Genomic DNA, 13,518 nt, shown 5'->3' on the forward strand with positions numbered 1-13,518 from the left:
TTGCTCTTTCCACTGAGCCACGCTGCTTCTCAAATAATGCCCTCCTTCAGCTATACATACTTGAAAAGCATAAATCCCAGATTCTCATTTGAAATTTCTGAGTCATCAGTATCTAGTTATGACAGCATATAAACGGTATATATTTGACCTACCTCTTCTGTAGTTGTCATTTCTCTTCCGTCACCATTGCCCCTGGCCCTTTTTCCTCAGAAAATTTCATGATGATTAAAACTCATTTCCTGATGAACAGTTGGTTCCTTGGAGAGTTCTCTGTTACGGCAGTTCTAAAGCAAACTTTTTGCCTATTACTATGAATATAGGAAAAAATGTGCTGATGAGTTTAAAATATTGTCTTCCCAATCATCATTTTTCATTTTTAATGTGCTGTGGCGTCAAGTTCCACACTAAACCGAAGATAGGTAGGAAACAGCAGTAGTATCCAATCTTCCATAGCAGTGCCCCGAATATTCCTCTGCCCCAAACTGCCTCCCACCCTACATCCACACACACACAGACGTTGCGTCTCCTAGGGCAGTGTAATCGGCACTACTCTGAGCTAAACTCAACATGAAATGGTAAGAAAGGATCCCAAATAAAACCCTCAAGCTTATCCAGTCTCCAAGTATTGAAGTGTTGCTTGTTGCAACACAACACACTTGATAGGACATGTACAGAAAATGGATGGGAGCAGGATAGCCAAACAGCTTGTGCACAGTGATTTTTACCTGGAGCAATCAAAAGAAGAGCAAGTGGAACAAAGCATACAAACTTAAAGAATGACAGTCTCCAGATGCCTGGTCATGCTGCCCAATCAATCACTTCAGCTTTCAGACATATTTGTTTATTACTATTTTAATTCCTTAATTTTTTTTTTCATTTGTATCTGTTTTCTTACTCTTTTGCCTGTTATGGGATTTATATGCACTCATCTCATTAGAGTGTAACCTTCTCACGAGCCGCAACTGTGTCTTACATTTTTATGTTCCTAAGATAGTGCTCTGCACACAGGAGATGCTCAGTAGATACTGTTGATATTAATAACTTGAAATAAAATAGTATCAATGCATGCTGCTGAGAGAATCCTTTATAATGGTATGTACAATTAAGTGTTGTGTCCTAGTGGAAAAAAAACAGGCCTGGTAATCAGATAACCTGGGTTCTATTACTGGCTCTGCCACTTTCTTGCTGTGTGACCTTGGACAAGTCATGAAACATCTCTGTACCTCAGTTTCCCTATCTGTAAATTGGGGGTTCAATACCTGTTCTCCCACCAATTTAGATTGAGAGCCTCATGTGGGACAGGACTGAGTTTTACCTGATTTTAATTTTTATTATTGTTGTTGTTATAATTATTATTTTACTTGTTAACTGCTTACTCAGTGCCAAGCACTGTACTAAGCAATGGGGTAGATTCAAGTTATCAGATTATTTTGTTCTAACCCCAGTGCTTAATACAGTGTTTGGCTCTTAGTAAGTACAGTAAGCACTCAATAAATATGATTGAATGAATGAATGCTTGATAAATGCCACAGTTATCATTACCATTATTATGATTACTATTATAATCATCATTGATCTAATGTCTGTCTTGTCCATTATGGTATTGTAGTTACTAAGGGGAGTTAAAAGACAGATACACAAATTTCCCATCCTCAAGTAGTTTACAAAATATGAGATTGGACTGCAACTCGAAATAGTAGTAGTACTGCTAATAGAATTTATTGAGCACATACTGAGTGTACCACCCTGTAAACACTTGGGAAGTACCAAGGAAGCAAATGACACATTCTCTGCACCCAAGGAGCATTCTTTCTAATGGGGAATTGATAATACAATCATGAACCAAGCTACTTATGTCACTTGTGGAGCAAGTAATAGTTGATGAGATAAGGACAGCATGCAATTTGTCAGGAAATGCTTTTTAAAGGAGATGGATAAGAAACAGGGGGACCTAGTGGAAAGATAATGAGCCCAGAAGTCAGAGGACCTGGGTTCTAATCCTAGCTCTGCCACTTGCCTGCTGTGTGACCTTGGGCAAGTCTCTGTGCCTCAGGTTCCTCATCTGTAAAAGAGACTCGGTACCTGTTCTTTTTCTTCTGTTTAGACTTTAGCTTCCTTGTGGACCAAGGATTTTGTCCAATCTGCATACACTGTTACCCGCCCACCCACCCCCGCCAGTGCTTAATAGGGTACTTGGCACATATCACAATTATTATTAATTATGTTTATTAATTTGGCAAAACAGAATTGGGAGAAGAGTCCTAGAGGGAGATAAGGAGCTTACAGTCTAGTGGTCACTCTTGGTCACTGGACTGTAGTCATTTGGTCAATGCCCTTTTTGTTCACACTTGCGCACACAGATAGCGATTCCCTGCCACTCGGGTGATCTTCAGGCACGAAGAACAATTTTGTAGCAGGTTTCAGCCATTGAATTAGGTCTTCCTATGTGTATTATAAGAAATGGTTAATTAGAATTTAACCTTCCCAAGATATCATCTTACCAATGCATCCTAAATTATAATGACTTCTAGAGTTATACTTGATGTGATAAAAAATCTGTGCTTACAAAGGATGTTTCTTCAGGAAACCAAGATTTCTTTGAATACCCATTTAGCCCCTTGTTATATGACTGTGATATACAGTGATACCCTGGTGACTCCTCTTAATTGATTCTGAGAAAATAGAGGCTAAAGGAAAATAATGTAAATAATAAAATCAGTCAATCATATTTATTGAGTGCTTACTGCATGCAGAGTAGTTGTACTAAGTGCTTGCAGAGTACCATATAACAGAGTTGGTAGATCATTTCCCTGCCCACAACAAGCTTAGAGTTTAGAGGGAGAGACAGTTATTAATATAAATGCATTATGGGTATATACATAAGTGCTGTGGGGCTGAGGGAGGAGTGAATAGAGGGTGCAGATTCAAGCGCAAGGGTGAAAGAAGGTAAAGGGAAGGTAATGAGGGCTTATTTGGGGAAAGTCTCTTGAAGGAAATGTGTGTTGCTTAGTGGAAAGAGCACAGGCTTGGGAGTCAGAGGTCATGGGTTCTAATCCCTGCTCTGCCACTTGTCAGCTGTGTAACTTTGGGCAAGTCACTTAATTTCCCTGTGCCTCAGTTACCTCGTCTGTAAAATGGGGATTAAGACTGTGAGCCCCATGTGGGACAACCTGATTACCTTGTATCTACCCCAACACTTAGAACAGTGCTTGGCACCTAGTAAGCACTTAACAAATACCATCATTATAATAAGGACTTAAAGGTGGAGAGAGTGATTGTCTACAGATATGAAGACAATCTGGGCCAGAGGTAGGATGTGGGGGAGAGGTTGGGTGCGAGTTAGATGAGATCAAGGTATGGTGAGGAGGTTATTATTAGAGGAGCAAAGTTTGTGGGCTGGGTTATAATAGGAAATCAAAGAGGTAGGTAGGAAGGAACAAGGTGATTGAATGCTTTAAAACTTATGGTAAGGAGTATCTGTTCAATGAATGGTCAAACCCAAATGGGGAAACATGGACTGAACAATTTATAGTAAAATGATTTGAGTAGCAGAGTGAAGTTGGACTGGACTAGGGAGAGACAGGAGGCAGGGAGGTCAGCGAGGAGGCTGATGCAGTAATCAAGGTGAGATAGAATAAGTTCTTTAATTAATGTGGTAGCAGTTTGGATGGAGGGGAAAGGGTGGATTTTAGCGATGTTGTGAAAGTTGAACCAAAAAGATGTGATGACAGATTGAATATAGGGGTTGAATGAAAGAGATGAGTCAAGGATGATGCCAGGATTAAAGGCTTGTGAGACAGGGAGGATGGTGGTGCCATCTACAGTGATGGGAAGGTCAGGGGGAGGACAGGGTTTGAATGGAAAGATAAGGAGTTCTGTTTTGGAAGGAGAGAAATAATAATAGTGATGGTATTTGTTAAGTGCTTACTATGTGCCAAGCACTGTTCTAAGCACTGAGGTAGATACCAGATAATCAGGTTGTCCCATGTGGGGCTCACAGTCTTAATTCCCATTTTAAGATGAGGGAACTGAGGCACAGAGAAGTTAAGTGACTTGCTCAAGGTCACACAGAGCCAGGATTAGAGTTGTAGATTTGGGAATCATCTGCCTAGAGATGGGAATTGATGGCATAGGAGCAAATGACTTTTCCAAGGGAGTGTGTTTAGATGGAGAATAGAAGGGGATCCAGAACTGAGCCCTGAGGGACTCCCACAGTAAGGGAGTGGGAAGTAGAGGAGAAGCCAGTGAAAGAGACTGAAAATGAGTGGCCTGAGAGATGAGGAGAAACAGGAGAGGACAGTGCCAGTGAACCCAAGGTTGGATGATGTTTCCAGGAGAAAGGCGTGGTTGAAAGTGGAAGGGGCAACTGAGAGGTCGAGAAGGATTAGGATGGACTTGAAGTTGTTGTATTTGGCAAGGAGATGATCATTGGTGACCTTTAAGAGGGTAATTTATGTGGAAGTCAATAAAATTCAAAATTTCATTCCTGCAATCCCAGAAATTCACAAAAACAATATACATGTATTTTTAAAAGTTAAAAGCCACAGTAGTCAGGTGATAAAATAGTGATATCCCATTAGGTTGTATGTAAACTCCCTGGAAGCAGGGATCATGTTTTTTATTTCTATTGTACTCTCCAAAGTGCTTAATGCAGTGTTATACCCAGGGTCAGCTTTCAGTACATTCAGTTGATTTGACTAATTTACCAAGTATAAAATATTTTGCAATTTTTATGTATACGTATGTGTAATACTTAATTTTCAAAATGTTATCTTTGCCATCGTATCCAAATGGCACCTTGTCCTAACAAGCCAGTGATCTGCCGTTATAAACCTAAACAGGTCTGTCATTGCTTGACATTAAATTGAAATGGCTCTTTAAATCAGTCAAAATTCTGTGAAGCTTGAGGAGGAGTGTGAGAGAGTTGTATTATCTGAAATTATCTCAAAGTGAGAGAGTGCTGTAAGAATTACTGGACTTAAAATTCAATACTGCAATTACAATGGAAGGCTGAGGAAGAGTGTTTTTATTGGGGATGGATGGGGTGATGGAAATAATTTTACAAATCAATTGGAAATGGCTTACAAATGCTCAGAGTGCCTTCTGTAGTGAGGGCAAAAAGCACTTGTGAGAATTGAGGCTTATACAGAAGGTGAACATATTTCATCAAGTGCTTAGTACAGAGCTCTGCCCACAGTAAGCACTCAATAAATACCATTGATTGATTGATCCAAGAAAGCCTTTTGTAATAAAAGAAAATGAAGACACCCAAATTTTCCTCCTCCCCATACTGAGGAAGGTCGTATTTGCTGATCCCCTCTCTTGTATTCACTAGTACCAAACTGGAAAACTCTAAGAGGTCCCAACTAAATTAATCCTTGTTCTCATTATTTGTTTGATTGTTTCCTCTGAAGGCAGTGTGTTTTGAGGAAACTCTGTCATAACAGCAGAGACAAAACTAATTGAAAATCTTCCTTCCAGGCATCAGGCCAGCTTCCTTAGGAATTCTTCTGACTCCTCCGAATGGGTTCTACCCGAAACTTGATTCCATTTTAGGCCACTGAGTTCTGAAGATGGTTGAAACCTCCTGAGGGATTTTATTTCTGGGTGAGACTTTGAACCTGTATCTACAGTATGTTATCTAGGAAAGCTTAAATTGCCGATCAATTTTACTTTACTGTGATCTATACTGACACAGTCCCTGGCTTCTTCCTAATAAGATTTCCAAGTTATTGAAATTGCCTTCATTACAGACATGAAAGAAAGTGGAGGTTGCTTTTGATTGGCTTCCGACATCCTTTTGAAATCTTTTAGTTTGAGATAGGTAAGATGCGGCCCAGAGGATTTCCAAAGCATTAAAGCCCTCAGAACATATTTTGTCTGGAGGTTAACAGCTTTTCTCCCCAACTGTCAGGATTGACACTGAGTGACCTTCACACTGTGGAGGAGAAGGTTATCAAAACAACTCTTTGGAAAGGTCAGCTAGAAGAATGTATTGAAAACAACATCTAGTTTTCAGGTGGTATCTGAAATTGTCACATTTTGTGCTGTAATTTAAAACCTGGGTACTTTATTTTTGTCCTGATCTATATTACTACTATAAGATCTAGCTAGATTTGCATCTAAGAGCTGAATTTCACACACCTGAGATATTGATAATACAGATGTTACCAGATTATCTTCGTGTTGGATGAGCCTTTTTTGCCCAGTACAGATCTGTCCTTAGAAATGCATATAGCCAAGTCTTTTCAGCACTCCGTAAATTGAGCTAAACTTCTAATTCTTTAGATATTGACCTTTCCTTAAAACAGATGCTGGAAAGATTGTATGTAGGTACATCTACATAGTAGCACAACAAAAATATTGTTTGAGTATCAGAAATCTATGTGGTATCTAGTGAATAAGCTTTCAGCACCAGAAGGGCAGGAGAAAATAGTCTGGGGAAGCTTAGAATGTATTTGATCATAAATTCTGCAGTGACCATGTTTTCTACTTCTATTGTATGGTTTTAAGTCTCATACAGTAGACGTAGTAATAATAATGACAGTAGTGGTACTTGTTAAGTGCTTACTGTGTTCCGGGCACTGTACTAAACACTGGAGTGGATACAAGCAAAGCAGGTTGGACACAGTCCCCGTCCCATGTGGGGATCACAATCTCAATCCCCATTTCACAGATGAGAATAGTAATTTGTGTCAGCTTGAGAGAGAGAGAGAGAGAGAGAGAGAGAGAGAGAGAGAGAGAGAGAGAGAGTGTGTCTGGTGGGGGAGAGGGAGAGGAAATGTGGATGAGAAATCAATACAATTTCTGATCTTCCAGGGCCTTGCAAACTAAGAATAAAATGTAATCTCCTTATGGACAGGGAATGTGTCTACTGACTCTATTGTACTCTCCCAAGTGCTTAGGAGAGTGCTTTGCATGCAGTATGTGATTAATACATATCATTGATTGGGAAGGAAAAATGAAACAACAGAAACATAAAACCAACACGAAAGCCAAAGTTCGGAGTCCAACTAGCCCAATAGTAAAAGGGACGACACATCCGAGGCCTCAGGGTGCTGCCACCCAGGTCATCCAGAGTTCAGTCATAATCCGAGCCATCCCAATACTCTAAAATTTGTAGGACCAACACACTGCTGCGCCTTAATCCCCCTACAGGCATGGGTCATATTGGGAGCAGGGACCCTGGTTGATGCAATGGGAACACACCAGAGAAGCAGCATGATGGAGTAGATAGAGCAGCGGCCTAAGAGTCAAAAGGTTATAGGTTCTAATCCCAGCTCTGCCAATTTGTCTGCTGTGTGACCTTGGGCAAGTCACTTAAATTCTCTGTGCCTCAGTTACCTGTGAAACGGAGAGAAGACTGTCAGCCACACATGGGATAGGGACTGTGTCTAACCCAGTTTGCTTGTATCCACCCCGGCGCTTAGTACAGTGGCTGGCATTTCATTCATTCACTTATTCAGTCATATTGATTAAGGGCTTACTGTGTGCATAGTGTGTGCAGGGAAAGTACATTACAACAATAAACACGTAGTAATTGCTTAATACCGCTCCCCATCCCCCCCCAGCCCTACCTCCTTCCCCTCCCCACAGCACCTGTATATATGTTTGTTCAGATATACTACTCTATTTATTTTACTTGTACATAGTTACTATTCTATTTATTTTGTTAATGATGTGCATCTAGCTTTATTTCTGTTTATTCTGATGACTTGACACCTGTCCACATGTTTTGTTTTGTTGTCTGTTTCCCCCTTCTAGACTGTGAGCCCACTGTTGGGTAGGGACCGTCTCTATATGTTGCCAACTTGTACTTCCCAAGCGTTGAGTACAGTGCTCTGCACACAGTAAGTGCTCAATAAATATGATTGAATGAATGAATAAATACGATTGAATGAATGAATGAATAGTATTAACAATATGGCAGGGGATCCAGTGTTTTGCCTGGCAGGCAGGTGGCAAGACTTCTCTCTGCTCTGCATCTAACAGGGGCTCAGTAAATGTTGATTTTGATGATGATGATGATGATGGAGAGAGAGAGAGGCACGGAGGCTGTGTCTCCTCCCTGACTAACTGCTCATCCTTTCTCTAGTGTCCTTTGGACAGCTCTCTTTACTTTCCTATCCTCACTTCCTGCATCCAGTCTGCGCTCCCCTTCCCAAACTGCCGATTCCCTGAGGTGTAGCTCTTTTCTCATTATATGGATATGTGTATTCACATATGCGCACAAACACATACAGACACAGTTTGCAAGATACAAGAAACCTGAGGTGTAGGGACAACAAAGGTAGGGACTGACACACCAAGATATCAAGTCTTGTGTGGTTCTGTATATCACCCCACCACAGAAATAGGGCAGAATGGAAAGGGATGCATGGAAGGTACCCAGGCAGGATGTACTTTAATGGGCAAAAAAGAACTCAAAATGTTTACCCTATTTTTTCTAAGTCTATGTGTGCGTGTGCACTGCACACAACAGGTTTACACTGCTCCTTCTTGAGCCTTTACTCAAGTTCACCAGACATTTTCAAGGTGGTTTCTCTCGTCATGAAGGAGGGAGAGTCATCCCGAAAGTGCGTAACTCCCACTGTATAGGTTACTCTGGCGAACAGTAGAGGTGGAGTCTTCCCATTTGCAGTCTGTGTCGGCTGTATCCCGTTGGTATTTCTTCCCCATTTTACCAGACTTCTTCAAGACTGGCCATTCCAAAGTTGTCCAGGGAAACCAGAAAGCACTGTCAACTGGCAAATCTGCAAGGAGCAAAACACATTTGCGAATGGGGAACTATGCTTTCTTGCTCCCTTTTTACCCCATCTTTCTTTCCACCTCTTCTTTTTTTTCATTTTCTGAGCTCCTCTCTGCCCTCCCCATTGTCATTTTAGTAGGTCAGCATTTTAAATACAGTGTTTCTCAAGAAATTAATTTTATCAAAGGAAGATACACACTGGAATTAATTCATTGGGAAAACCTGGGTGCGTGGTGCTGGAGTCTGTCGTCGAGATTGACGAAGGAGTCCGTGCCCTGAATCGTCAGAGCACAAATCATATGTACCCTGTGGCCATGGGGGTGTTCTGCTCGTTCCATTGATGAAGGGAAAAATCCTAAACTTTTCAGGACTGACTCAACTGCTGCTAGTTTAATGGAAGCGACCTGCCTTTCAGTTCTTGTAGGACAAGATTTGCTTGAGTGCTTTCTCGGCTGCTAAAGCTCTCCCTTTGTGTATAGTATGGATGATTTAGAAGAAGCTGTGTCAGCACTGATTTATACATTGACAGCTAAGGATAATAAGATATGGGCAAACATACAGCTCACCCTTTTACAGATTAACCTGCAGACTGCATTAGGCAAATTTGATGGCATTAAAAGATTTTGCCAATTTGTCTGGAAACAATTTCTCTTTTGTGTTGTGTCAAGGGTAACATTTCATGCCATTGTAGTAATTTAAATGGCTTTGACAAATTGTTCAAGAGGTTGGAGAATTGTACTGTAGATATATTTCAGCACTTTAAAATAAAAGGGCTATTAACTTAATTGTTAAATGAAATTAATCTGGAATCAAAAGAGCTGAAGAATGTGAAGTTTAGTATGGCTGTTACAGTATAGTACTTTGAAAGCCTTTTTTACAAAAAAATTAAAATGGTGTTCCTCTAATAGAAAGCACACATATTGCATGATAAAGTTCATGAACAGTCTTGTCCCAGAGGGCATTTTCAGTATAAGAAACACTAAAATTGTGTCTTCTCAGGATTGTTGTATAGTTCATATTTGAGCATCCTGGATTGTGTTTTCGTGTGGCACCAGGTCTACTCCTATAGCACTGTAGTACTACTGGTCTCTAGAGGCCCTCTAAAAATAAGATGCATATTTCATGAGGCTAGCCCTATGTACACAATTTTAAATTAAGAAATTTAAGAGACATTTTGAAAGTCACTCGATTAAATTATTGCATTTTTATTCGGCAGCCTAATGGGACAGATGGTTAACCTATATTCATGGGAATGTCTAGTGGTGCTTTAAGCATAACACTTCAAGTATGTGCCTTCGAAAGCTAGTATTGTAGTGATGTAGGGAAAGGATCGTTGGTGTCGTGGTCAGTTTCTCGGTTCTGTACATCTGTATTTACTCATTTGGGCATCGGGAGCTGACAACTAGTTTAGGGAACATCATGTTACTATTTCAAGTGGCGCGTTAGAGTACTCACTTTGCTGGAATAATAATATCCTTAAGCATCTAATCACAACATTAAAGTAGCAACTCCTAGGGCTATATTGTAGGAAGTACCTGTTTGCACTTTATGGACTTATGCAGCCTATATTTGACTGATGACTTATTTGGGTGAAATGGGAATATCTACAAATGTACAGGAAAACCCCACTAATTTTGATAAAACTGATTAGGGAGTAAGCGCAAGCAGGATTTTGAATTAGCCGGTGGGGATTATCTTGATAGCTTTATAGCAGAACAATAGGATATCCAGTCAGTTGTAGAATCACTTTGGCTTTGGTTTTTGCTCTTTTTTGAATTACCTTGCAGTGTCTTAGGTTTCATTTATTTCCATATGTGCGCACCTATTCATGAATAAAACTGTGTATTTCTATGCACACATCTGTCTTTACCAGACTTGGGCAATATGTTCTGAGGACATATTTTCAGTTGGAGGAGGTAACGGTGCCCTTCAGAGGGATAAGATACATTTTTCATAACTTAATACTTAAAGATTAATATGATATTGGATGACATTGATGAGTTTAAGTTCCTGAATACAAAAATGTCATTGCTGTAATAAAAACTATCTGCATATACTTGAGGAATAAAATTATGCAAGAAATGATAGTAAAGGTTTTGCAGAATTAGTGCTGGTTTCAGAGAGAATATCACTGGAAAAACTATGTGTGAAGAGGATATTGCTGATTCTCAATTTGATCTGATTCTAGAAACTGTCCTTACAGAAAAAGAAGTTAAAGTAGTCTCTTACTCTTTCTTGCCAAGGATAGTGAAATTAACATGCAGCTGAGCTTCTCTGATAAATGGATTCTGTTAGGTCACTGAGGGGATGCATGTGACATTAAGTGATTTACAGTCCTTTACCTTAATGAAATTGTTTCAGCAAGATGACGCTGAGAGCTTTTAATGGATAGCTTTTCTTGATGTAATGAAATTGCATTCCTTTGGCATTTAATATAAGGTGCAGTTATTATTTACTGGAGCTCTCCCAGAGCGGCTGTTTGCGCAGACAGTTGAGAACAAAAAGAGATTTCAGAGGCAGCATCGAGGCCAGAATGGCGTGTGACATCCTTAAGAAGATGGGTGTATATCTGAGAGCAGTTCAGTCAGTGTGGCCTAGCTAGAAGACTCTTAAGGAAGCTTCCCTCACGCCGAGCACTGCTAGTGTTCATCTCTTTTACGTGTATCCTCCTAATCTGTTTAACAGGCAACTGGATTACAACCAGATCAGCTGTATTGAAGATGGGGCATTTAGGGCTCTCCGCGACCTGGAAGTGCTGTAAGTACTGCTCGTATCTCTTACTCTGAACCGGGGCTTTGTATCTAGGGACTTCAAATGTACAAGGCTTATCTTCTAGCAGCAGCCCCGGTGCCAAAAGGCGGTAATGAAAAGATGCCTCAAAAAACTCCGAGGGAGACCGTAAAATAATGCTCACACATCTGTCTACAGAGATGTGAAAATGTGTGTTTTAATGATTAAAAATTGGAACATATACACACACCACTATCCTGCCATTTTCACTGTTCTTTCATATAGCGAGATACACTGGCAGAATGATTTGGTATTTCTAGGAAATGTAGATCATCAAATAGAAGCAGTCTCCTAAAAGGATATTTTTTCCCACCCATGCCTTTATTTTTTAGCAAGATGTTTCATTGTTTTCCTGGTGTGTTGGCTCGTTTTTATAGTTGGTATGTTATGCAATTATGAATAATGATGACCTTTCCTTAGAAGACAGCGTTGCTTTCAGACCCATTTCAAATTAATACTCGATGAGCTGATTTTCTGACCAGAACTAGCGCTTGTTTTCTGGAGCCACTGAACCTGCCCACATTAAGATGCTTCACTCCTGACTTAGGAGTGGCATAACTGTGAGCCCACTGTTGGGTAGGGACTGTCTCTATATGTTGCCAATTTGTACTTCCCAAGCGCTTAGTACAGTGCTCTGCACATAGTAAGTGCTCAATAAATACGATCGATGATAACTTGTGTCTGCATTGCATTGATTAAGGATTGAGGGGGTTTTTTTTATTTTCAACTTGACTTTTTCCTCACTGTCTTGAAATAACTGTCAAAAAATGGTGAAAAGTATAACAAAATGATTTCCTCTGAACCTAGACCTCAGAATAGAAACTGAAATGTATATGCAGAAGGAAAGAGCACTGAAGAATCAAAGACATACTTTTAATTCCTGGGATATTTTTCATTTCAAAACTCACACTATTGGTGATTTTATTCATATAAGGGTGGCAAAAGATTTTATTCCTCATCTGAAGAGTGAAATCTGTTGTTTGAAATCACCGTTGGTTAAATAATACCCCCAGAAATCCAAAATTGAATTAAAAAGGGGTAGCAGGGTTGAATTTTCTGCCTTTTTGTTGGAAGTTTTCCAAAAATCACGAAGCCCTCCTGAGAACAGACGCCATCAGTTTATAAAACGAGTTCAGTGGACAGAATGTGTCCTGTCAAAGAGAAGGACGGTATTTGTGTTAAACCAGTAGATCCATGTTGTGTGTGAGTGACTTTCTCTGAGAAAATTCAGTGTTTATTATTATTTTATTCTTGATGTTTGGTTTTCTCTTGATTGAGTCTAATAAGTTAACTGAATAGGATTTGAATTTTCTAAACCTCAGTGCTAAAAGCAGTGGTGAATTTAAGCTAAGCAAATTGGAAGCTGAACCAAGTGTTCCTTGCTTTATATTTTCATATTTGGCCTTTGAAGGTTGTTTTCCAAATCCTATCAATATAATTGTAACTTTACCTCTAGGGAATTGAGTAAAAGCAGTTTTAATGTGAATTTTCTCTATAAAGTCTTCTTCCTAAGTACTTTCTGTGAATGGTCATTGAGCTAATATGTCTTTAACTGCTTTCTTAAATAAATCAGAGTTGCTGATAATATTTCAAAGACATTATTTTTAGTGCCCAGCTGGGGTCATACAGAAGTGGTGTAATTTCAAAATACAAAGGAATTTTGTGTTCAAGGTGTGCAGACAAATTTGTCACAAGAGAGCCATTCTATTAACTATCAGGAAAAAACTAAATATGCTAATTAGAAGTTAATTTCATCTGTCTAACATGTAGAAGATTTTGAACAACTCTAAACTGCTTTTTTATGGTAAAGATACTGATTAGTTTTATAGGTGAAATGTTCTAAGCTTCCATATTTTGAGGAGGAAAAAAAGAAAAGAGAGTCTCCAAAGGATTCTGTGTGAAGTGTAAAATATTAATACAACCGAGAAACGCTTTCCTCCTTAATATTAGAGAATCCATTCAATCAGTCATCATGTCTG

General features: G+C 39.6%; 1 protein-coding gene across 1 annotated transcript in view; it reads left to right on the forward strand.

Moving 5' to 3' along the window:
- SLIT2 (slit guidance ligand 2) overlaps nucleotides 1-13,518 on the forward strand; it is a 320,705-nt gene that overhangs the window by 183,554 nt on the left and 123,633 nt on the right. Inside the window, exon 7 of the mRNA XM_038751941.1 lies at nucleotides 11,435-11,506. Within this exon, the coding sequence (XP_038607869.1) occupies nucleotides 11,435-11,506 (72 nt within the window). The remainder of the gene's footprint in view (nucleotides 1-11,434; nucleotides 11,507-13,518) is intronic.

The sequence above is a fragment of the Tachyglossus aculeatus genome, chromosome 10 (assembly GCF_015852505.1).
Source record: "Tachyglossus aculeatus isolate mTacAcu1 chromosome 10, mTacAcu1.pri, whole genome shotgun sequence".
NCBI classification, from domain to species: Eukaryota; Metazoa; Chordata; class Mammalia; order Monotremata; family Tachyglossidae; genus Tachyglossus; species Tachyglossus aculeatus.